Raw genomic sequence first — 23,107 nt, forward strand, 5'->3', positions numbered from 1 at the left:
TTCGATAATCATGGATTTATCGGTGGTGACCGTGTTACCTAGCCTCAGTGCAGTGGGCAGCTGGGAGGAGGTGCTCTTGTTCTCCATGGACTTCACAGTGTCCCAGAACTTTTGGGAGTTGGAGCTACAGGATGCACATTTCTGCCTGAAGAAGCTGGCCTTAGCTTTCCTGACTGACTGCGTGTATTGGTTCCTGACTTCCCTGAACAGTTGCATATCGCGGGGACTATTCGATGCTATTGCAGTCCGCCACAGGATGTTTATGTGCTGGTCAAGGGCAGTCAGGTCTGGAGTAAACCAAGGGCTATATCTGTTCTTAGTTCTGCATTTTTTGAACGGAGCATGCTTATCTAAAATGGTGAGGAAGTTACTTTTAAAGAATGACCAGGCATCCTCAGCTGACGGGATGAGGTCAATGTCCTTCCAGGATACCCGGGCCAGGTCGATTAGAAAGGCCTGCTCACAGAAGTGTTTTAGGGAGCGTTTGACAGTGATGAGGGGTGGTCGTTTGACTGCGGCTCCGTAGCGGATACAGGCAATGAGGCAGTGATAGCTGAGATCCTGGTTGAAGACAGCGGAGGTGTATTTGGAGGGCCAGTTGGTCAGGATGACGTCTATGAGGGTGCCCTTGTTTACAGATTTAGGGTTGTACCTGGTGGTTTCCTTGATGATTTGTGTGAGATTGAGGGCATCTAGCTTAGATTGTAGGACTGCATTGGTGTTAAGCATATCCCAGTTTAGGTCACCTAACAGAACAAACTCTGAAGCTAGATGGGGGGGCGATCAATTCACAAATGGTGTCCAGGGCACAGCTGGGAGGTAGCAGGCGGCAACAGTGAGAGACTTATTTCTGGAGAGAGTAATTTTCAAAATTAGTAGTTCGAACTGTTTGGGTATGGACTTGGAAAGTATGGGTATGGACTTGGAAAGTATTACTTTGCAGGCTATCTCTGCAGTAGACTGCAACTCCTCCCCCTTTGGCAGTTCTATCTTGACGGAAAATGTTATAGTTGGGTATGGAAATCTCAGAATTTTTGGTGGCCTTCCTGAGCCAAGATTCAGACACGGCAAGGACATCAGGGTTAGCAGAGTGTGCTAAAGCAGTGAGTAAAACAAACTTAGGGAGGAGGCTTCTGATGTTGACATGCACGAAAAATACCCTTATCACTCATCTATACCCTTATCAATCATCTATACCCTTATCAATCATACCCTTATCAATCATCAATACCCTTATCAATCATCTATACCCTTATCAATCATCAATACCCTTATCAATAATCTATACCCTTATCAATCATCTATACCCTTATCAATCATCAATACCCTTATCAATCATCAATACCCTTATCAATCATCAATACCCTTATCAATCATCAATACCCTTATCAATCATCTATACCCTTATCAATCATCTATACCCTTATCAATCATACCCTTATCAATCATCATACCCTTATCAATCATCAATACCCTTATCAATCATCTATACCCTTATCAATCATCTATACCCTTATCAATAATTTATACCCTTATCAATCATCTATACCCTTATCAATCATCTATACCCTTATCAATCACCATTACACTTACCCTTATCAATCATACCCTTATCATTGATACCCGTATCAATCATCTATACCCTTATCAATCATCATTACCCTTATCAATCATCATTACCCTTATCAATCATCTATACCCTTATCAATCATCATTACCATTATCAATCATCAATACCCGTATCAATAATCTATACCCTCATCAATCTATCAATCATCATTACCCTTATCAATAATCTATACCCTCATCAATCTATCAATCATCATTACCCTTATCAATCATCATTACCCTTATCAATCATCATTACCCTTATCAATCATCATTACCCTTATCAATCATCATTACCCTTATCAATCATCATTACCCTTATCATCATTACCCTTATCAATCATCATTACCCTTATCAATCATCATTACCCTTATCAATCATCAATACCCTTATCAATAATCTATACCCTCATCAATCTATCAATCATCATTACCCTTATCAATAATCTATACCCTCATCAATCTATCAATCATCATTACCCTTAGTTTATCATTCTCTCTCTTTCTCCAACAGAACGTACTTTGACAACATTGTGGCAATAGATTCTCTACTTGAACATATAATGGTACGTTGTTGTTTGTTTGTTTGTTTGTTTGTTTGTTTGTCTATTTCGTATTTAGTCTATTTTGTGTTTTTCTATTTGTTTGTGATGTCTGCTATTTCAGGGAAGGGACTTCTTCTTCTTCTACCACTACCACGAATGTCTGGCCCAAGTCCATGATGGTTGTCTAGAATGTGTATGAGGACCACAGTGGATGTGTGTCGTGTTGTGGTGACATACTGTACTGCGTACTGTGTATTGTATTGTCATGTGCCACTGGTGTCGCCTCAGTTCATATGTCTCATATCCTGTTTTTGATTGCCGTTTTTTACCTGACAATTTATGTAACTTCAACTTGTATAGCCTTGCTAACGTGCACTTTTTAAAATACCTTTCTGAATCGATTTATGATTACGCCGAACCCTGGAGCGAATCAGGTAACACTTTACAATAATGTTTCATTTGTAAATGGTTTATAACGGGTTTGTAATTATGTTATTAACGGTTATTTTATATTTTGTAAATGCAAAATAAAGGTAAAATAAAAATATATATAAACCATTTAATATATGGGTTATGATAAATAGGTCAAACTAGTTCCATAGTCAGTCAGTTGCTTGCCAAATAGTGAGCTACTATTTACCTCCAGCTATTAAGCATTAATAAATGCACTTAGAAATGCGTATAATATTGAACACTTAAATGCATAGTTAAACAATTGTTATTTTCTCACTTTTGGGTGTGATGAATTGCTCTGTACCAGATGCAGAAATGGTTTGTTTTCAGACCAACTCCCATGATGCCCCACGTTTGAAACCCAGATGATGCATTGGTACACTTATTTATTCCAGGAATAAAGGCCTCATCTGAAGATCTCAAGTCATATTATTGGTTCTGGAAGTTTTGCTGAATGATTTAGCAGGCTGCTCAACTAGCTAAGTACCTAGCTAGCTAATGTTAGGTAGCACCTCTGTCCTAGTTAGCTAGTAAACTTTAGCTAGCTAGCACTAGGTAAAAGTTCAAATGTATTTTTTTTATATAGAAACTCTGCTATACGATTTAGCACAAGATACTCCAGTGTACGAATCAATGCTGGAGACGAGAAGCAAGTACAGGGAGTGAACATTTAATGATATATCTGGACATGGGACAGGAAAGGACAGCATCTGAACATGACACACAACGTTAATGCTGACACAGGGAACAAACGGGGGAGCAGACAGTTATAGACGGGGCAATCAACAAAGGGAAGGAGTCCAGATGAGTCCAATGAGCGCTGCTGCGCGTAATGATGGTGACAGATGTGAGTAATGAAGGGCAGCCTGGAGCACTTGGGCGCCAGACAGGGTGAGTGGGAGCAGGCGTGACACTTTAGCATGATATAGTTAGCTAGCTAAGTAAAACATGTTTGTTGGCCCTTAGGTTCGCTAGCTAGCTGGCAAACTTTAGCTGCCAGCTAGCTAGTTAATATCGACATGACAGAATTTCCATGCAAGTTGTTTAGCTAGCTTTTTTGGATTAGCACGCTAGCTAGCTAGTTATCTAACTTTTGAACTGAGCTAGTTATCTAACTTTTTGTCTCTAACTAGGTAGCTGGTAAGTTAGCTAGTTAGCCTCCTTTGTCAGCACACTAGTGGTTCCAATTTTAAGACACACAAGCTAGCTAACTACCTAGTGTATTATATTGATAAATAGCTAACCCCTTTAATTAATCTGTGGTAGCTAGCTATTATTGTTATTATTAGCTAGCAGTGGATAACATGACTAGCTAAACCTAAATGGTATAGATAATGGTGATAGTATAGTTTTGTATAGCTAGAGTGTATATGCTACGTTGTCATCAATTCCTCTTCTCTCCCACAGATTGCCGTACGGTCTCAGACTCCAGGATGGGAAAATGCTTAACAAGAAAAGAAACATGATAACCCTATGTTATAGTGTAACTAGTTAATCAGTTGTCAAATTCTATTCTGACTTGTAATATTAAAAAGGGGAGAAAAATAACCCCCTCTGAATTAGCTAGGCTACTCACTATACCAATGATAGGCTACAGATTTGAGTCACTGCAATTAACATGTTTTCCCAATGTATCCTTACGTTACATTACATTTGATTTGTGTTATGTATTACATGTTTGAGGAGATTATATGCTGTTATAAATGGTTGCAACTCATTAATAAATGTCCAGAAAGTTTCCAGTTATTTTTTTACAAGTTATAAATATTAGTAGGCCTAATTCGTTAATAAAATGGTCATCCGTTATACATGTTGGTAACCCATTTGTTTATGACTTAGTGGATTGGCACTTTTTCCACTTGTTGACAACTCAGTTATAAATATTTATAGGACTGTCACTTAAAAATAAGGTATACTTTTAGAAGTTATAAGTGTGGTTAAATCATTTATAGATTATTTGAGAGTTCACTCAGAGTATAGACATACTTATAGGCAGTGTTGGGTTCACATCACTGCATTCATAAGAGCAGATCCAACACTATATTAATAAAAAAATGTTCATGCAATGAATGGTGGTTATGAAGATCGAAACATTCAACGTTGTGAGAGGATACCTCCTCCACTGTTACACCAACCAATGGTATTACAGTTACCATGAGAGGATACCTCCTCCACTGTTACACCAACCAATGGTATTACAGTTACCATGAGGATACCTCCTCCACTGTTACACCAACCAATGGTATTACAGTTACCATGAGGATACCTCCTCCACTGTTACACCAACCAATGGTATTACAGTTACCATGAGGATACCTCCTCCACTGTTACACCAACCAATGGTATTACAGTTACCATGAGGATACCTCCTCCACTGTTACACCAACCAATGGTATTACAGTTACCATGAGGATACCTCCTCCACTGTTACACCAACCAATCGTATTACAGTTACCATGAGGATACCTCCTCCACTGTTACACCAACCAATGGTATTACAGTTACCATGAGGATACCTCCTCCACTGTTACACCAACCAATCGTATTACAGTTACCATGAGGATACCTCCTCCACTGTTACACCAACCAATGGTATTACAGTTACCATGAGGATACCTCCTCCACTGTTACACCAACCAATGGTATTACAGTTACCATGAGAGGATACCTCCTCCACTGTTACACCAACCAATGGTATTACAGTTACCATGAGAGGATACCTCCTCCACTGTTACACCAACCAATGGTATTACAGTTACCATGAGGATACCTCCTCCACTGTTACACCAACCAATGGTATTACAGTTACCATGAGGATACCTCCTCCACTGTTACACCAACCAATGGTATTACAGTTACCATGAGAGGATACCTCCTCCACTGTTACACCAACCAATGGTATTACAGTTACCATGAGAGGATACCTCCTCCACTGTTACACCAACCAATGGTATTACAGTTACCATGAGAGGATACCTCCTCCACTGTTACACCAACCAATGGTATTACAGTTACCATGAGAGGATACCTCCTCCACTGTTACACCAACCAATGGTATTACAGTTACCATGAGAGGAAACCTCCTCCACTGTTACACCAACCAATGGTATTACAGTTACCATGAGAGGATACCTCCTCCACTGTTACACCAACCAATGGTATTACAGTTACCATGAGAGGATACCTCCTCCACTGTTACACCAACCAATGGTATTACAGTTACCATGAGAGGATACCTCCTCCACTGTTACACCAACCAATGGTATTACAGTTACCATGAGAGGAAACCTCCTCCACTGTTACACCAACCAATGGTATTACAGTTACCATGAGAGGATACCTCCTCCACTGTTACACCAACCAATGGTATTACAGTTACCATGAGGATACCTCCTCCACTGTTACACCAACCAATGGTATTACAGTTACCATGAGGATACCTCCTCCACTGTTACACCAACCAATGGTATTACAGTTACCATGAGAGGATACCTCCTCCACTGTTACACCAACCAATGGTATTACAGTTACCATGAGGATACCTCCTCCACTGTTACACCAACCAATGGTATTACAGTTACCATGAGGATACCTCCTCTACTGTTACACCAACCAATGGTATTACAGTTACCATGAGAGGAAACCTCCTCCACTGTTACATCAACCAATGGTATTACAGTTACCATGAGGATACCTCCTCCACTGTTACACCAACCAATGGTATTACAGTTACCATGAGAGGAAACCTCCTCCACTGTTACACCAACCAATGGTATTACAGTTACCATGAGAGGAAACCTCCTCCACTGTTACACCAACCAATGGTATTACAGTTACCATGAGAGGAAACCTCCTCCACTGTTACACCAACCAATGGTATTACAGTTACCATGAGGATACCTCCTCCACTGTTACACCAACCAATGGTATTACAGTTACCATGAGAGGAAACCTCCTCCACTGTTACACCAACCAATGGTATTACAGTTACCATGAGAGGAAACCTCCTCCACTGTTACACCAACCAATGGTATTACTGTTACCATGAGGATACCTTACTTCCCTCTCCTACCTGCCTCCCTTCCCCCTCCTACCTGCCTCCCTTCCCCTTCCTTCCTACCTGCCTCCCTTCCCTCTCCTGCCTGCCTCCTTTCCCTCTCCTACCTGCCTCCCTTCCCTCTCCTACCTGCCTCCTTTCCCTCTCCTGCCTGCCTCCTTTCCCTCTCCTACCTGCCTCCCTTCCCTCTCCTACCTGCCTCCTTTCCCTCTCCTACCTGACTCCCTTCCCTCTCCTACCTGACGCCCTTCCCTCTACTACCTGACTCCCTTCCCTCTCCTACCTGCCTCCCTTACCTCTCCTACCTGACTCCCTTCCCTCTCCTACCTGCCTCCCTTCCCTCTCCTACCTGCCTCCCTTACCTCTCCTACTTGACTCCCTTCCCTCTCTTTCAGTTACTGGCCCAACCCAACCCTCTAACCACTACCTGCCTCCCTATTAAATAATTGTTAATAATGTAATTATAGCCCCTTTAAGAAACCCTTAACAAATGGAACCTTATTGTAAAGCGCTACTGTGAATCCTAACTTCCCCTTTAAGAAACCCTTAACAAATGGAACCTTATTGTAAAGCGCTACTGTGAATCCTAACTTCCCCTTTAAGAAACCCTTAACAAATGGAACCTTATTGTAAGCGCTACCGTGAATCCTAACTTCCCCTTTAAGAAACCCTTAACAAATGGGACCTTATTGTAAAGTGCTACCGTGAATCCTAACTTCCCCTTTAAGAAACCCTTAACAAATGGAACCTTATTGTAAAGGCGTTACCTTGAATCCTAACTTCCCCTTTAAGAAACCTTTAACAAATGGAACCTTATTGTAAAGCGCTACCATGAATCCTAACTTCCCCTTTAAGAAACCTTTAACAAATGGAACCTTATTGTAAAGGCGCTACCGTGAATCCTAACTTCCCCTTTAAGTCAAAATGTTCATTTAGTCATATGGGTTGATATCAATGGTAAGAGAAGTTATGATTCGCCCCCTGTCTGTGTGACCATGTCTTTCTGTGTAGCGTACTGATGCGGTTTATCATGGTGTTGTGTTTCAGATATATGCAAAAAACCTGGTGAATGCGGACAGATGTGCACTGTTCCAGGTGGACCACAATAACAATGAACTGTACTCAGACCTGTTTGACATCGGGGAGGAGAACGAGGGCAAACCTGTCTTCAGGAAAACCAAAGAGATTAGGTAAGGGTCCTGATCGATTCTTTTACTGCTTATCTGAGTGATTCTCTGAAGGGTTGACTTGTGATCACGTGAACGATTCTCTGACGGGTATGTTGAATTGACAAGGGATCAGGTGAACGATTCTCTGACGGCTATGTTGAATTGACAAGGGATCATGTGAACGATTCTCTGACGGCTATGTTGAATTGACAAGGAATCATGTGAACGATTCTCTGACGGCTATGTTGAATTGACAAGGGATCATGTGAACGATTCTCTGACGGCCAATTTTATTTATTTTATTTTATTTCACCTTTATTTAACCAGGTAGGCTAGTTGAGAACAAGTTCTCATTTGCAACTGCGACCTGGCCAAGATAAAGCATAGCAGTGTGAGCATACAACAAAGAGTTACACATGGAGTAAACAATTAACAAGTCAATAACACAGTAGAAAACGAAGGGGGGGTCTATATACAATGTGTGCAAAAGGCATGAGGAGGTAGGCAAATAATTACAATTTTGCAGATTAACACTGGAGTGATAAAAGATCAGATGGTCATGTACAGGTAGAGATATTGGTGTGCAGAAGAGCAGAAAAGTAAATAAATAAAAACAGTACGGGGATGAGGTAGGTGAAAAGGGTGGGCTATTTACCAATAGACTATGTACAGCTGCAGCGATCGGTTAGCTGCTCAGATAGCTGATGTTTGAAGTTGGTGAGGGAGATGAAAGTCTCCAACTTCAGCGATTTTTGCAATTCGTTCCAGTCACAGGCAGCAGAGTACTGGAACGAAAGGCGGCCAAATGAGGTGTTGGCTTTAGGGATGATCAGTGAGATACACCTGCTGGAGCGCGTGCTACGGATGGGTGTTGCCATCGTGACCAGTGAGCTGAGATAAGGCGGAGCTTTACCTAGCATAGACTTGTAGATGACCTGGAGCCAGTGGGTCTGGCGACGAATATGTAGCGAGGGCCAGCCGACTAGAGCATACAAGTCGCAGTGGTGGGTAGTATAAGGTGCTTTAGTGACAAAACGGATGGCACTGTGATAGACTGCATCCAGTTTGCTGAGTAGAGTGTTGGAAGCCATTTTGTAGATGACATCGCCGAAGTCGAGGATCGGTAGGATAGTCAGTTTTACTAGGGTAAGCTTGGCGGCTTGAGTGAAGGAGGCTTTGTTGCGGAATAGAAAGCCGACTCTTGATTTGATTTTCGATTGGAGATGTTTGATATGAGTCTGGAAGGAGAGTTTGCAGTCTAGCCAGACACCTTGAATTGACAAGGGATCAGGTGAACGATTCTCGGACGGCTATGTTGAATTGACAAGGGATCATGTGAACAATTCTCTGGTGACAGCAGCTGAGCAGTTGTAACCATAGAACTATAATCCCTAGAACAGGGGAACTATAATCCCTAGAACAGGGGAACTAGAATCCTAGATCAGGGGAACTATAATCCCTAGAACAGGGGAACTAGAATCCTAGATCAGGGGAACTAGAATCCCTAGAACAGGGGAACTAGAATCCTAGATCAGGGGAACTATAAATCATATAAGAGGGAAAATAGAATTGTAGAACAGGAAAATTAGAATCCTAGAACAGGGAAACTAGAATCTTAGAACAGGGAAACTAGAATCTTAAAATAGGGAAGTAGAATTCTTAGAACAGAAATGTCCATTCACCAATTCTATTTGTATGGTTGTAACCTCCAGCGCTCTTCTGTCCTCTCCTTGTCCAGGTTTTCTATAGAGAAAGGTATAGCGGGCCAAGTGGCACGGACGGGGGAGGTCCTTAACATCCCAGACGCCTATGCAGACCCACGCTTTAATAGGTGAAACGTTTATTTTACCCTGGCTGAGTCTGAACTGACATCCTATCCACGGGTCGCACGTTTCGTCACCACATTGTTTTGAACGTTCGTTTTAGGACTGATGCCCCATCTGAGCATTCCACTCGATGCGGTCTCTATAGGTGGTGATGAAGATGTATTCTAAAGTGCACTACTGTGGCTTGGAGACATGATGACATTTCAAAAGGAGGCAAATAATTAGCAAGGCAATAAATCAATAATATTTAACCTTTTATTTAACTATGCAAGAGAGTTAAGAACAAATTCTTATTTACAATGACGGCCTACCACGGCCAAACCCAGACGATGCTGGGCCTATTGTGCGACGCCCTATGGAACTCCCAATCATGGCCGGTTGTGATACAGCCTGGAATCGAACCAGGGTCTGTAGTGACGCCTCTACCACTGAGATGCAGTACCTTAGACCGCTGCGCCACTGTGGTCTAAGGCACCTCTAACACTTTAGATGCAGTATAACATTAACTGGCTAGCTAAGATTTGAAGGGAGAGCACCAACATTTTAGCTAGCTAACGTTAACATTGTTAGCTATTTCTGACTAACTTTGCTAGCTCATGGCAACATTACCATCTCTCTAAAGTAAAATATAAGACGTCATAATGATAGCAATGTTGTTTTCTACAAATTATTTGTCTATTTCAATAATGCCATCATATTTCAAGGCCACTAAACTGTAATTTTGACGAAACAGTCATTAGCCCACGTTCATAAATAATTAGCGTTAATCATCAGTGGGAAGTCAATATGCTGCGGCGTCTGCAGGACGTTGACAACCACGGCAACGATGTGACGGAGGTGCAAACCCGTGACTATTGTGCACTACTTTTGAGTAGATCAATATGGGCCCTGGTCAAAAGGAGTGCACTATATAGTGGATAAGGTGCCGTCCTACTTTATGTGTGTCATTTCCATTAGACCTGAATGTGTTTAATTAACCCTCAGAGCAGACCTGGGATAACTATAGTGTCATTTCCCGAGTCAGCAAACACAATAGATCTGAATGTGATTAATTAACCCTCAGAGCAGACCTGGGATAACTATAGTATCATTTCCTGAGTCAGCAATCACAATAGACCTGAATGTTATTAACCCTCAGAGCAGAACTGGGTTAACTAGAGTTTTAACTACGCTTTGTGGAAAGTATATATTTTTACAAATATTTACTTTGGAGGTGACTATAACTATTTGAATACAGCCCCCCCCCCCCCAAGATCCACCCCCACCCCAAAAAATGCTACTTTTTAAAACAATTTGAATACAGCACCCCCCCCCAAAAAATACTGCATTAAAAAATGTTTTAATACAGACCCCCCCCTCCCAAAAAATAAAACTATTTGAATACAGACCCCCCCCCAAAATACTACGCTTTAAAACAATTTGAATACAGATCCCCCCCCCCAAATACTACTTTTTAAAACAATTTGAATACAGACCCCCCCCCCCAAAAAAATACTGCATTAAAAATGTTTTGAATACAGACCCCCCCCCCCAACAGAAATGACTACTTTTTAAAACTCACTTTACAAATGAGCTCGACTAACCTGTACCCCTGCACGTTGACTCGGTGCCGGTACTCTCTGTTTATAGCCTCGTTATTGTTATGTTATTTTCTTGGGTTACTTTTTGATTAGATTTTATTACTTTAGTTTATTTTGTAAATACTTTCTTCACTCTATTTATTGAACTGTATTGTTGGTTAAAGGGTTTGTAAGTAATCATTTCACGTTATGTATTCAGCGCATGTGACAAATAAAGTTTGATTTGAATATCAGCCTAATGAATGAAAACAATTGTATCATGTCAAAATGAATGCTGTGGTACATTTTAAAGTCTATGTAGGGCACAGTGTGATGTTATTTTTAACACTTTCCTTTCCCTTCACAGAGAGGTGGACCTCTATACGGGATACACCACGCGGAACATCCTATGCATGCCCATCGTTTCCAGGGGGACCGTAATAGGGGTCGTACAGATGGTTAACAAGCTGAGTGGAAGTGCCTTCACCAAAACAGACGAGAACAACTTCAAGATGTTCGCCGTCTTCTGTGCTCTAGCCTTACACTGTGCCAACGTCAGTGTTTTGTCTCTTTTACTATATATATTTTTTAAATCAAAATGTATTTTATTTTTATTTTTATTTTATTTATATTTTGTGTCTGAAAGAAAAACAAGCCACATACACGACATTCAGGATACAGTATACAAATCATCGGAGAGTTTCTCTTTCCATTAAAATCAGCGATTCTCAACTCTGTACTACACGGTTAACCGACACCATTTATCAATATTAGACAAAGTAAAAACTTGGAAGAGATGTGGAATATCATGACTAAAGCTGAACTATTTAGCTCTGTTGGGACCAGCACTCCCTGATATGTCTTTTAAGCTGTGTGTCCCTGAGACGTTGTTAAACCTCTGGGGTAGGGCAGCCAGGCGGTAGCCACACTGACGCCAAACCTCTGGGGTAGGACAGCCAGGCGGTAGCCACACTGACGCCAAACCTCTGGGGTAGGACAGCCAGGCGGTAGCCACACTGACGCCAAACCTCTGGGGTAGGACAGCCAGGCTGTAGCCACACTGACGCCAAACCTCTGGGGTAGGACAGCCAGGCGGTAGCCACACTGACGCCAAACCTCTGGGGTAGGACAGCCAGGCTGTAGCCACACTGACGCCAAACCTCTGGGGTAGGACAGTCAGGCGGTAGCCACACTGACGCCAAACCTCTGGGGTAGGACAGCCAGGCGGTAGCCACACTGACGCCAAACCTCTGGGGTAGGACAGCCAGGCTGTAGCCACACTGACGCCAAACCTCTGGGGTAGGACAGCCAGGCGGTAGCCACACTGACGCCAAACCTCTGGGGTAGGACAGCCAGGCGGTAGCCACACTGACGCCAAACCTCTGGGGTAGGACAGCCAGGCTGTAGCCACACTGACGCCGAACCTCTGGGGTAGGACAGCCAGGCTGTAGCCACACTGACACCAAACCTCTGGGGTAGGACAGCCAGGCTGTAGCCACACTGACGCCAAACCTCTGGGGTAGGACAGCCAGGCTGTAGCTACACTGACTCCAAACCTCTGGGGTAGGACAGCCAGGCGGTAGCCACACTGACGCCAAACCTCTGGGGTAGGACAGCCAGGCTGTAGCCACACTGACACCGAACCTCTGGGGTAGGACAGCCAGGCGGTAGCCACACTGACGCCAAACCTCTGGGGTAGGACAGCCAGGCGGTAGCCACACTGACACCAAACATCTGGGGTAGGACAGCCAGGCTGTAGCCACACTGACGCCGAACCTCTGGGGTAGGACAGCCAGGCTGTAGCCACACTGACGCTAAACCTCTGGGGTAGGACAGCCAGGCTGTAGCCACACTGACACCAAACCTCTGGGGTAGGACAGCCAGGCGGTAGCCACACTGACGCCAAACCCCCACACCTTCCCTCCATCGGGTCTCGGCGTTTGGCGGGGGAGGGTCTCTGCATTTGGCGGGGGAGGGTCTCGGCAGTTGGCGGGGGAGGATCTCGGCGTTTGGCGGGGGAGGGTGTCGGCGTTTGGCGGGGGAGGGTCTCAGCGTTTGGCGGGGGAGGGTCTCGGGGTTTGGCGGGGAGGGTCTCGGCGTTTGGCTGGGGGAGGGTCTCGGCGTTTGGCGGGGGAGGGTCTCGGCGTTTGGCGGGGGAGGGTCTCGGTGTTTGGCGGGGGAGGGTGTCAGCGTTTGGCGGGGGAGGGTCTCGGGGTTTGGCGGGGGAGGGTCTCGGGGTTTGGCGGGGGAGGGTCTCGGCATTTGGCGGGGGAGGGTCTCGGGGTGTTACAGTATTAACGGGCCTCGTCCATATTTAAAAGTAACGTCCGTGACGCTCCTGCGTAAGTGTGTTGCATTAGTGGAGGAGAGGATGAGAAAGGAGCAGAGAAGAGGAGAGGGGGAGGAGAGACAGGCATAGGTGGAGGAGAGGAGCAGAGAGAAAGACTGAGGGGAGGAGTCAGGAATGGAGGGGAGAGGAGAGAGGGAGGGGAGAGGGTGAGAGAGAGAAGTGACGGAAAAGAGGGAAGGAGGGAAGAGAGAGACTGAGAGGAGAGGGGAGAGATAGGCTGAGGGGAGAAAGCGAGGGGAGAGACGAGAGGAGAGAGACGGGAGGAGAGGAGAGGACAGGGGAGAGACTGAGGGGAGGAGAGGAAAACGAGAGGTGAGATACTGAGGGGAGGGAGAGATGGGAGAAAGAGAGAGGAGAGGAGAAAGACTGAGGGAAAGAGAGGAGAGAGACTGAGGGGAAAAGGAGAGGAGAGAGACAGAGGAGGATGAGGACAGGGGGAACAGGAGAGGAGAGAGACTGAGGGGAGGATGAGGACAGGGGGGAAAGGAGAGGAGAGAGACTGAGGGGAAAAGGAGAGGAGAGAGACTGAGGGGAGGATGAGGACAGGGGCAAAAGGAGAGCAGAGAGACTGAGGGGAGGATGAGGACAGGGGGAAAAGGAGAGGAGAGAGACTGAGGGGAGGATGAGGACAGGGGGGAAAGGAGAGGAGAGAGACTGAGGGGAGGATGAGGACAGGGGGGAAAGGAGAGGAGAGAGACTGAGGGGAGGATGAGGACAGGGGGAAAAGGAGAGGAGAGAGAGTCTTTGGTGCCAAGGACAGGGGAACGATATGCCTCCCAACTGCAACGCCAAGAGAAAAAGAATGGTCCATTTTTTTAACTGTCTCACGGTCTCCCTGTCTGTTCACATGTTCTCATCTGTCTGTCTTTCTCTGTCTGCTTCTCTGTCTGTCTCTGTCTGTCTGTCCAGATGTACCACCGGATCAGGCACTCTGAGTGTATCTACAGGGTAACCATGGAGAAGTTGTCCTACCACAGTATCTGTACTTCAGAGGAGTGGAAGACCCTCACACAGCTGGACCTTCCTACACCCCTATACAAAGAGATAGAACTGTGAGTGTCTAACCATAAGGCCCCTATACAAAGAGATAGAACTGTGAGTGTCTAACCATAAGGCCCCTATACAAAGCGATTGAACTGTGAGTGTCCTAACCATAAGGGCCCTATACAAAGAGATAGAACTGTGAGTGCCTAACCATAAGGCCCCTATACAAAGAGATAGAACTGTGAGTGTCTAACCATAAGGCCCCTATACAAAGAGATAGAACTGTGAGTGTCCTAACCATAAGGCCCCTATACAAAGAGATAGAACTGTGAGTGTCCTAACCCTAAGGCCCCTATACAAAGAGATAGAACTGTGAGTGTCCTAACCATGACACCCCTATACAAAGAGATAGAACTGTGAGTGTCCTAAGACAGACAGACAGACAGACAGACAGACAGACAGACAGACAGGAAGCAGAAGAGAATGGTCAGAGCAGGAAGGGTGTGTGTGTGTGTGTGTGTGTGTGTGTGTGTGTGTGTGTGTGTGTGTGTGTGTGTGTGTGTGTGTGTGTGTGTGTGTGTGTGTGTGTGTGTGTGTGTGTGTTTCAGCCCTGCAAGATCTACAGCTATTGTCTGTATCTATCTCTTTCTCCCACATAAACACACACACACAAATGCATGCATGCACACACTCACACACACTCTCTCTCTCACACACACCCTGTTACACCACACACTGCAGCCGATGATAATCTAAGATGCTCCCTCTTTCTCTCCCTCCTCTCCCTCTTCCTCTCCCTCTTTCTCTCCCCCCTCTCCCTCTACCCTCCCTCGCTCCTCTCCCTCTACCCTTTGTCTCCCCTCTCCCCCCTACCCCCTCTCCCTCCTACCCTCTCTTCCTCCTCTCTCTCTTACCCTCTCTCTCCCCTACCCTGCCTCTCCCTCCTACCCTCTTTCCCTCCTACCCTCTCTCCCTCCTCTCCCTCCTCTCTCTCCTACCCTCTCTCCCCCCTACCCTCTCTCCCTCCAACCCTGTCTCTCCCCCCTACCCTGTCTCTCCTTCCTACCCTCTCTCCCTCCCTTCTCCAGGTTTCATTTTGACATTAGTCAGTTTGAGGAGCTGTGGCCAGCTGTCTTTGTATACATGGTCCACAACTCATGTGGAGAGACCAGGTACGTATATATGTCCTCTGGGACATTTACAGCTGCTTGTCATCAGGGAAATTAACTTAGTCAAATATACCCATAGACTCTAAGATAAATTAACTGAGTCATATATACCCATAGACTCTAAGATAAATTAACTTAGTCAAATATACCCATAGATTCTACAAGATAAATTAACTTAGTCAAATATACCCATAGATTCTACAAGATAAATTAACTGAGTCATATATACCCATAGACTCTAAGATAAATTAACTTAGTCAAATATACCCATAGATTCTACAAGATAAATTAACTTAGTCAAATATACCCATAGATTCTACAAGATAAATTAACTGAGTCATATATACCCATAGACTCTACGATAAATTAACTTAGTCAAATATACCCATAGATTCTACAAGATAAATTAACTTAGTCAAATATACCCATAGATTCTACAAGATAAATTAACTGAGTCATATATACCCATAGATTCTACAAGATAAATTAACTGAGTCATATATACCCATAGATTCTACAAGATAAATTAACTGAGTCATATATACCCATAGATTCTACAAGATAAATTAACTGAGTCATATATACCCATAGATTCTAAGATAAATTAACTGAGTCATATATACCCATAGACTCTAAGATAAATTAACTGAGTCATATATACCCATAGAACAGGATAAATACTATTCCTCTACAATACTTTACCTCTCTCTCTCTCTCTCTCTCTCTTGCTAGAGTTCAAGTATATTAAGGAATATCAATATGGGTTGTATTTAAAATGGTTTTTGTTCTTCACTGGTTGCCCTTTTCTTGTGACAACAGGTCACACATCTTGCTGCTGTGATGGCACACTGTGGAATTTCCCCCAGTAGATATGGGAGTTTATCAAAATTGGATTTGTTTTTTCGAATTCTTTGTGGATCTGTGTAATCTGAGGGAAATATGTGTCTCTAATATGGTCATTGGGCAGGAGGTTAGGAAGTGCAGCTCAGTTTCCACCTCATTTTGTGGATAGTGTGCACATAGCCTGTCTTCTCTTGAGAGCCAGGTCTGCAAACAGCGGCCTTTCTCAATAGCAAGGCTATGCTCACTGAGTCAACATAGTCAAATCTTTCCTTAAGTTTGGGTCAGTCACAGTGATCAGGTATTCTGCCACTGTGTACTCTCTGTTTAGGGCTAAATAGCGTTCTAGTTTGCTCAGTTTTTTTGTAAATTCTTTCCAATGTGTCAAGTAATTATCTTTTAGTTTTCTCATGATTTGGTTGGGTGTAATTATGTTTCTGTCCTGGGGCTCTGTGGGGTGTGTTTGTGAACAGAACCCCAGGACCAGCTTGCTTAGGGGACTCTTCTCCAGCTTCATCTCTCTGTAGGTGATGGCTTTGTAATGGAAGGTTTGTGAATCGCTTCCTTTTAGGTGGTTAATGTCTCTTTTCTGGATTTTGATCATTAGTGGGTATCGGGGGTAATTCTGCTCTGCATGCATTATTTGGTGTTTAAGTTGTACACTTAGGATATTTTTGGCAGACTTCTACATGCAGAGTCTCAATTTGGTGAATTATTGGATGGTGAGCGGACCCCTGACCTCACAACCATAAAGGGCAATGGGTTCTATAACTGATTCAAGTAGTTTTTGCCAGATTCTAATTGGTATGCTGAATTTTATGTTCCTTTTGATGGCATAGAAGGCCCTTCTTGTCTCTCAGATCATTCACAGCTTTGTGGAAGTTACCTGTGGTGCTGATGTTTAGGCAGAGGTATGTATAGTTTTTTGTGTGCTCTAGGACAACGGTGTCTAGATGGAATTTGCATTTGTCATCCTGGTGACTGGACCTTTTTTGGAACACCATTATTTTGGTCTTACTGAGATTTACTGTCAGGGCCCAGGTCTGACAGAAATCTGTGCATAAGATCTAGGTGCTGCTGTAGGCCCTCCTTGGTTGGTGACAGAAGCACCAGATCATCAGCAAACAGTAGACATTTGACTTCAGATTCTAGTAGGGTGAGGCCGGGTGGTGCAGACTGTTCTAGTGCCCTCGCCAATTCATTGATATATATGTTGAAGAGGGTGGGGCTTAAGCTGCATCCCTGCCCCCCCCCCCCCCCCCGGCCCTGTGGAAAGAAATGTGTGTGTTATTTTGCCAATACTTGTTGTTTGTGGGGCTTAAGCTGCACCCCTGACTCACCCCACGACCCTGTGGGAAGAAATGTGTGTGTTACTTTGCCAATTTTAACCGCACACTTGTTGTTTGTGTACATGGGATTTTATAATGTCGTATGTTTTTCCCCCAACACCACTTTCCATCAGCAGATCCTCAGATCAGACCCTCTTTTTTTATTATTGAGTCCAAAGCTTTTTTTTTTTATCAACCAATCATGAGAAGACTTTGCCTTTGTTTTGGTTTGTTTGGTTGTCAATTAGGGTGTGCAGGGTGAATACGTGATCTGTCGTACGGTAATTTGGTAAAAAGCCAATTTGACATTTGCTCAGTACATTGTTTTCATTGAGGAAATGTACGAGTCTGCTGTTAATGATAATGCAGAGGATTTTCCCAAGGTTGCTGTTGATGCATATCCCACCCACGGTAGTTATTGGGGTCAAATTTGTCTCCACTTTTGTGGATTTGAGTGATCAGTCCTTGGTTCCAAATATTGGGGAAGATGCCAGAGCTGAGGATGATGTTAAAGAGTTTAAGTAAAGCCAATTGGAATTTTTGTTCTGTATATTTGATCATTTTATTTATGGTACCATCCACCCACAGGCCTTTTTGGGTTGAAGGGTTTGTATTTTATCTGGTAGCTCATTCAAGGTATTTGGAGAATCCAGTAGGTTCTGGTAGTCTTTAATAGCTGATTCTAATATTTGTAATTGATCATATATATGTTTTTGTTCTTTGTTATAGAGTCAAACAGATTGGAGAAGTGGTTTATCCATACATCTCCGTTTTGGATAGATAATTCTTCGTGTTGTTGTTTGTTTAGTGTTTTCCAATTTTCCCAGAAGTGGTTAGAGTCTATGCATTCTTCAATTACATTGAGCTGATTTCTGACATGCTGTTCCTTCTTTTTCCATAGTGTATTTCTGTATTGCTTTAGTGACTCACCATAGTGAAGGGGTAGACTTTTGCATTCTTCATAAAACCATTTGTCATTGTTGGTCATTTTCTTCGGTTGTCTGCTTGTAATGTTTAGATTTGATAGGGAAGCTGAGAGGTCAAATATTCTGTAGATGTTCTACTGCCAAGTTTACACCTTCACTATTACAGTGGAACGTTTTGTCCAGGAAGTTGTCTAAAAGGGATTGAATTTGTTGTTGCCTAATAGTTTGGTAGGTTTCCACACTACGTTCCTTCCATCTATAGCATTTCTTAATATTATTCAGTTCCTTTGGCTTTGATGCCTCATGAATGATTATTACTCTGTTCAAGTAAACTGATTTTGGTCTGAATGGGGTGTCAGTGGGCTGACTGATCTGATAGGGGTGTCAGTGGGCTGACTGTGAACGCTCTGAGAGTCTCTGGGTTGAGGTCAGTGGGCTGATTGTGAACGCTCTGAGAGTCTCTGGGTTGAGGTCAGTGGGCTGACTGTGAACGCTCTGAGAGTCTCTGGGTTGAGGTCAGTTGGCTGACTGTGAACGCTCTGAGAGTCTCTGGGTTGAGGTCAGTGGGCTGACTGTGAACCCTCTGAGAGTCTCTGGGTTGAGATCAGTGATAAAGTATTCTACAGTACTAGTGCCAAGGGATGAGCTGTAGGTGTACCTTCCACAGCAGTCTCCTCGAAACCTACCATTGACTATGTACCCTACCCAGTGTGCGATAGAGCTGCAGGAGTTGTGACCCATTTTTGTTTTTTGTTTTCTCATAGTATATAGGTGTATAGGTGTACCTACCATAGGAGTCCCCTCGAAGCCTACCGTTCACTATGTACATACCCAGCGTGCGACAGAGCTGCAGGAGTTGTGACCCGTTTTTGTTGGTTATGTTGTCATAGTTGTGCCTAGGGGGGCATATGGGGGAGGGAATGCTGTCACCTCCAGGTAGGTGTTTGTCTCCCTGTGTGCTGAGGGTGTCAGGTTCTTGTCCAGTTCTGGCATTTAGGTCACCACAGACTAGTACATGTCCCTGGGCCTGGAAATTGTTGATCTCCCGGTCTAGGATGGAGAAGTTGTCATTTTTAAAGTATGGGGATTTTATTGGAGGGATATAGGTAGCACAAGTGAGGACATTTTTCTCTGTTGAGATAATTTCCTTATTAATTTCTAGCCAGATGTAAAATGTTCCTGTTTTGACAAGTTTAATAGAGTGGGTTAGGTCTGAGGATAGGGGACGAATGACTGGAACAAATTGCAAAAATCACTGAAGTTGGAGACTTATACCTCCCTCACTAACTTTAAGCATCAGCAATCTGAGCAGCTAACCGATCGCTGCAGCTATACACAGCCCATCTGTAAATAGCCCATCCAATCTACCTACCTCATCCCCATATTGTTTTTATTTACTTTTCTGCTCTTTTGCACACCAGTATCACTACATGCACATCGTCATCTGCACATCTATCACTCCAGTGTTAATTTGCTAAATTTGGAATTACTTCGCTACTATGGCCTGTCGTGGCCTGTCGTGTCTTTGGCATCATTCAACTGAAGACTTATTTTATCAAATAAATTTTCTGTAATTATTATTACGTGATTAAACTAACTAAATCATGTAAATGTAATTAACTAGGAAGTCGGGGCACCAAGGAAAATATTCAGATTACAAAGTTATAATTTTCCTAATATAACTCTGCAGATATTTTAGTATCTGATCAACTAGTCTTCTAATTATAATTAATTATTCTTTACCTCACGTTAGTCTCATTCCAAATGTCGTAAATTGTTTGTTATCTGCACGAACCCAGTCTTCACTATGAATAAACTGGTATCGCGGCTTGGTGGACAAAAGGGAAATGGGGGTCGACTGAGAAAGGTCGGGAATTACGCAAGTGAGTACCTACACATTTGATAATTATAACAATTGAAATGCTAATCCTTTGCACATGAACACTCACTCATTCGTTCAGTGTGTCATCAGGGTCTCTGTTGGAATCGTCCGTCTTTCTGTTGGAGAGTTCATCTCATCGTCCCCCCTTTGGTTAGAATGGGTACTTCAGAGTCCCATTTCAGAAATGTTCTTGTAGAATAGATAGAATAGAATAGTTTCGGCAGTTGTCGTTCTTCGCGTTCAATGATACCGAATTCCTAGCTGCAGACTAGTAATTAATATCAAAGACTTGTTCTTATTCTGTCGGAATCGATAGTCTCAGAGTTTAACCACGTGGTTAAAAGATTCAACAATACTCAAACCTTAACTCCCTCTGTGAGGTACTGGTCTCTACTCAAACCTTAGCCCTCTCTGTGAGGTACTGGTCTCTACTCAAACCTTAACTCCCTCTGTGAGGTACTGGTCTCTACTCAAACCTTAACTCCCTCTGTGAGGTACTGGTCTCTACTCAAACCTTTGCCCTCTCTGTGAGGTACTGGTCTCTACTCAAACCTTAGCCCTCTCTGTGAGGTACTGGTCTCTACTCAAACCTTAACTCCCTCTGTGAGGTACTGGTCTCTACTCAAACCTTTGCTCCCTCTGTGAGGTACTGGTCTCTACTCAAACCTTTGCCCTCTCTGTGAGGTACTGGTCTCTACTCAAACCTTTGCCCTCTCTGTGAGGTACTGGTCTCTACTCAAACCTTTGCCCTCTCTGTGAGGTACTGGTCTCTACTCAAACCTTAGCCCTCTCTGTGAGGTACTGGTCTCTACTCAAACCTTAACTCCCTCTGTGAGGTACTGGTCTCTACTCAAACCTTTGCCCTCTCTGTGAGGTACTGGTCTCTACTCAAACCTTAGTCCTCTCGTAATTGAGGTAAGCTCATCTTGGCCAGGTCGCAGTTGTAAATGAGAACTTGTTCTCAACTGGCCTAGCGGCTTAAATAAAGGTTAAATACAACATTTAAAAAGTAAAAAAAGGTCTGGGTTAGGTCTGCTCTTCCCTGTTTCACACCTGGTAGTGGATGGGACTACCAGCTCTCTGTAACCTAGAGGGCAACCAGTGGGTCTGCTCTTCCCTGTTTCACACCTGGTAGTGTGGTGGGACTACCAGCTCTCTGTAACCTAGAGGACAACCAGTGGGTCTGCTCTTCCCTGTTTCACACCTGGTAGTGGATGGGACTACCAGCTCTCTGTAACCTAGAGGGCAACCAGTGGGTCTGCTCTTCCCTGTTTCACACCTGGTAGTGGATGGGACTACCAGCTCTCTGTAACCTAGAGGGCAACCAGTGGGTCTGCTCTTCCCTGTTTCACACCTGGTAGTGGATGGGACTACCAGCTCTCTGTAACCTAGAGGGCAACCAGTGGGTCTGCTCTTCCCTGTTTCACACCTGGTAGTGGATGGGACTACCAGCTCTCTGTAACCTAGAGGGCAACCAGTGGGTCTGCTCTTCCCTGTTTCACACCTGGTAGTGGATGGGACTACCAGCTCTCTGTAACCTAGAGGGCAACCAGTGGGTCTGCTCTTCCCTGTTTCACACCTGGTAGTGGATGGGACTACCAGCTCTCTGTAACCTAGAGGGCAACCAGTGGGTCTGCTCTTCCCTGTTTCACACCTGGTAGTGGATGGGACTACCAGCTCTCTGTAACCTAGAGGGCAACCAGTGGGTCTGCTCTTCCCTGTTTCACACCTGGTAGTGGATGGGACTACCAGCTCTCTGTAACCTAGAGGGCAACCAGTGGGTCTGCTCTTCCCTGTTTCACACCTGGTAGTGGATGGGACTACCAGCTCTCTGTAACCTAGAGGGCAACCAGTGGGTCTGCTCTTCCCTGTTTCACACCTGGTAGTGGATGGGACTACCAGCTCTCTGTAACCTAGAGGGCAACCAGTGGGTCTGCTCTTCCCTGTTTCACACCTGGTAGTGGATGGGACTACCAGCTCTCTGTAACCTAGAGGGCAACCAGTGGGTCTGCTCTTCCCTGTTTCACACCTGGTAGTGGATGGGACTACCAGCTCTCTGTAACCTAGAGGGCAACCAGTGGGTCTGCTCTTCCCTGTTTCACACCTGGTAGTGGATGGGACTACCAGCTCTCTGTAACCTAGAGGGCAACCAGTGGGTCTGCTCTTCCCTGTTTCACACCTGGTAGTGGATGGGACTACCAGCTCTCTGTAACCTAGAGGGCAACCAGTGGGTCTGCTCTTCCCTGTTTCACACCTGGTAGTGGATGGGACTACCAGCTCTCTGTAACCTAGAGGGCAACCAGTGGGTCTGCTCTTCCCTGTTTCACACCTGGTAGTGGATGGGACTACCAGCTCTCTGTAACCTAGAGGGCAACCAGTGGGTCTGCTCTTCCCTGTTTCACACCTGGTAG

At 44.3% G+C, this 23,107-nt stretch overlaps 1 protein-coding gene across 1 annotated transcript in view; it reads left to right on the forward strand.

The window, feature by feature from the left end:
• The window catches only part of LOC116357461 (cAMP and cAMP-inhibited cGMP 3',5'-cyclic phosphodiesterase 10A-like), a 193,917-nt gene that overhangs the window by 153,038 nt on the left and 17,772 nt on the right, over positions 1–23,107 (forward strand). The window contains 6 exon segments of the mRNA XM_031804851.1: positions 2,123–2,174; positions 7,711–7,853; positions 9,571–9,663; positions 11,585–11,771; positions 14,477–14,619; positions 15,640–15,723. Of these exon segments, the coding sequence (XP_031660711.1) occupies positions 2,123–2,174; positions 7,711–7,853; positions 9,571–9,663; positions 11,585–11,771; positions 14,477–14,619; positions 15,640–15,723 (702 nt within the window).

This window comes from Oncorhynchus kisutch, linkage group LG25 (assembly GCF_002021735.2).
Source record: "Oncorhynchus kisutch isolate 150728-3 linkage group LG25, Okis_V2, whole genome shotgun sequence".
Lineage (NCBI taxonomy): Eukaryota > Metazoa > Chordata > Actinopteri > Salmoniformes > Salmonidae > Oncorhynchus > Oncorhynchus kisutch.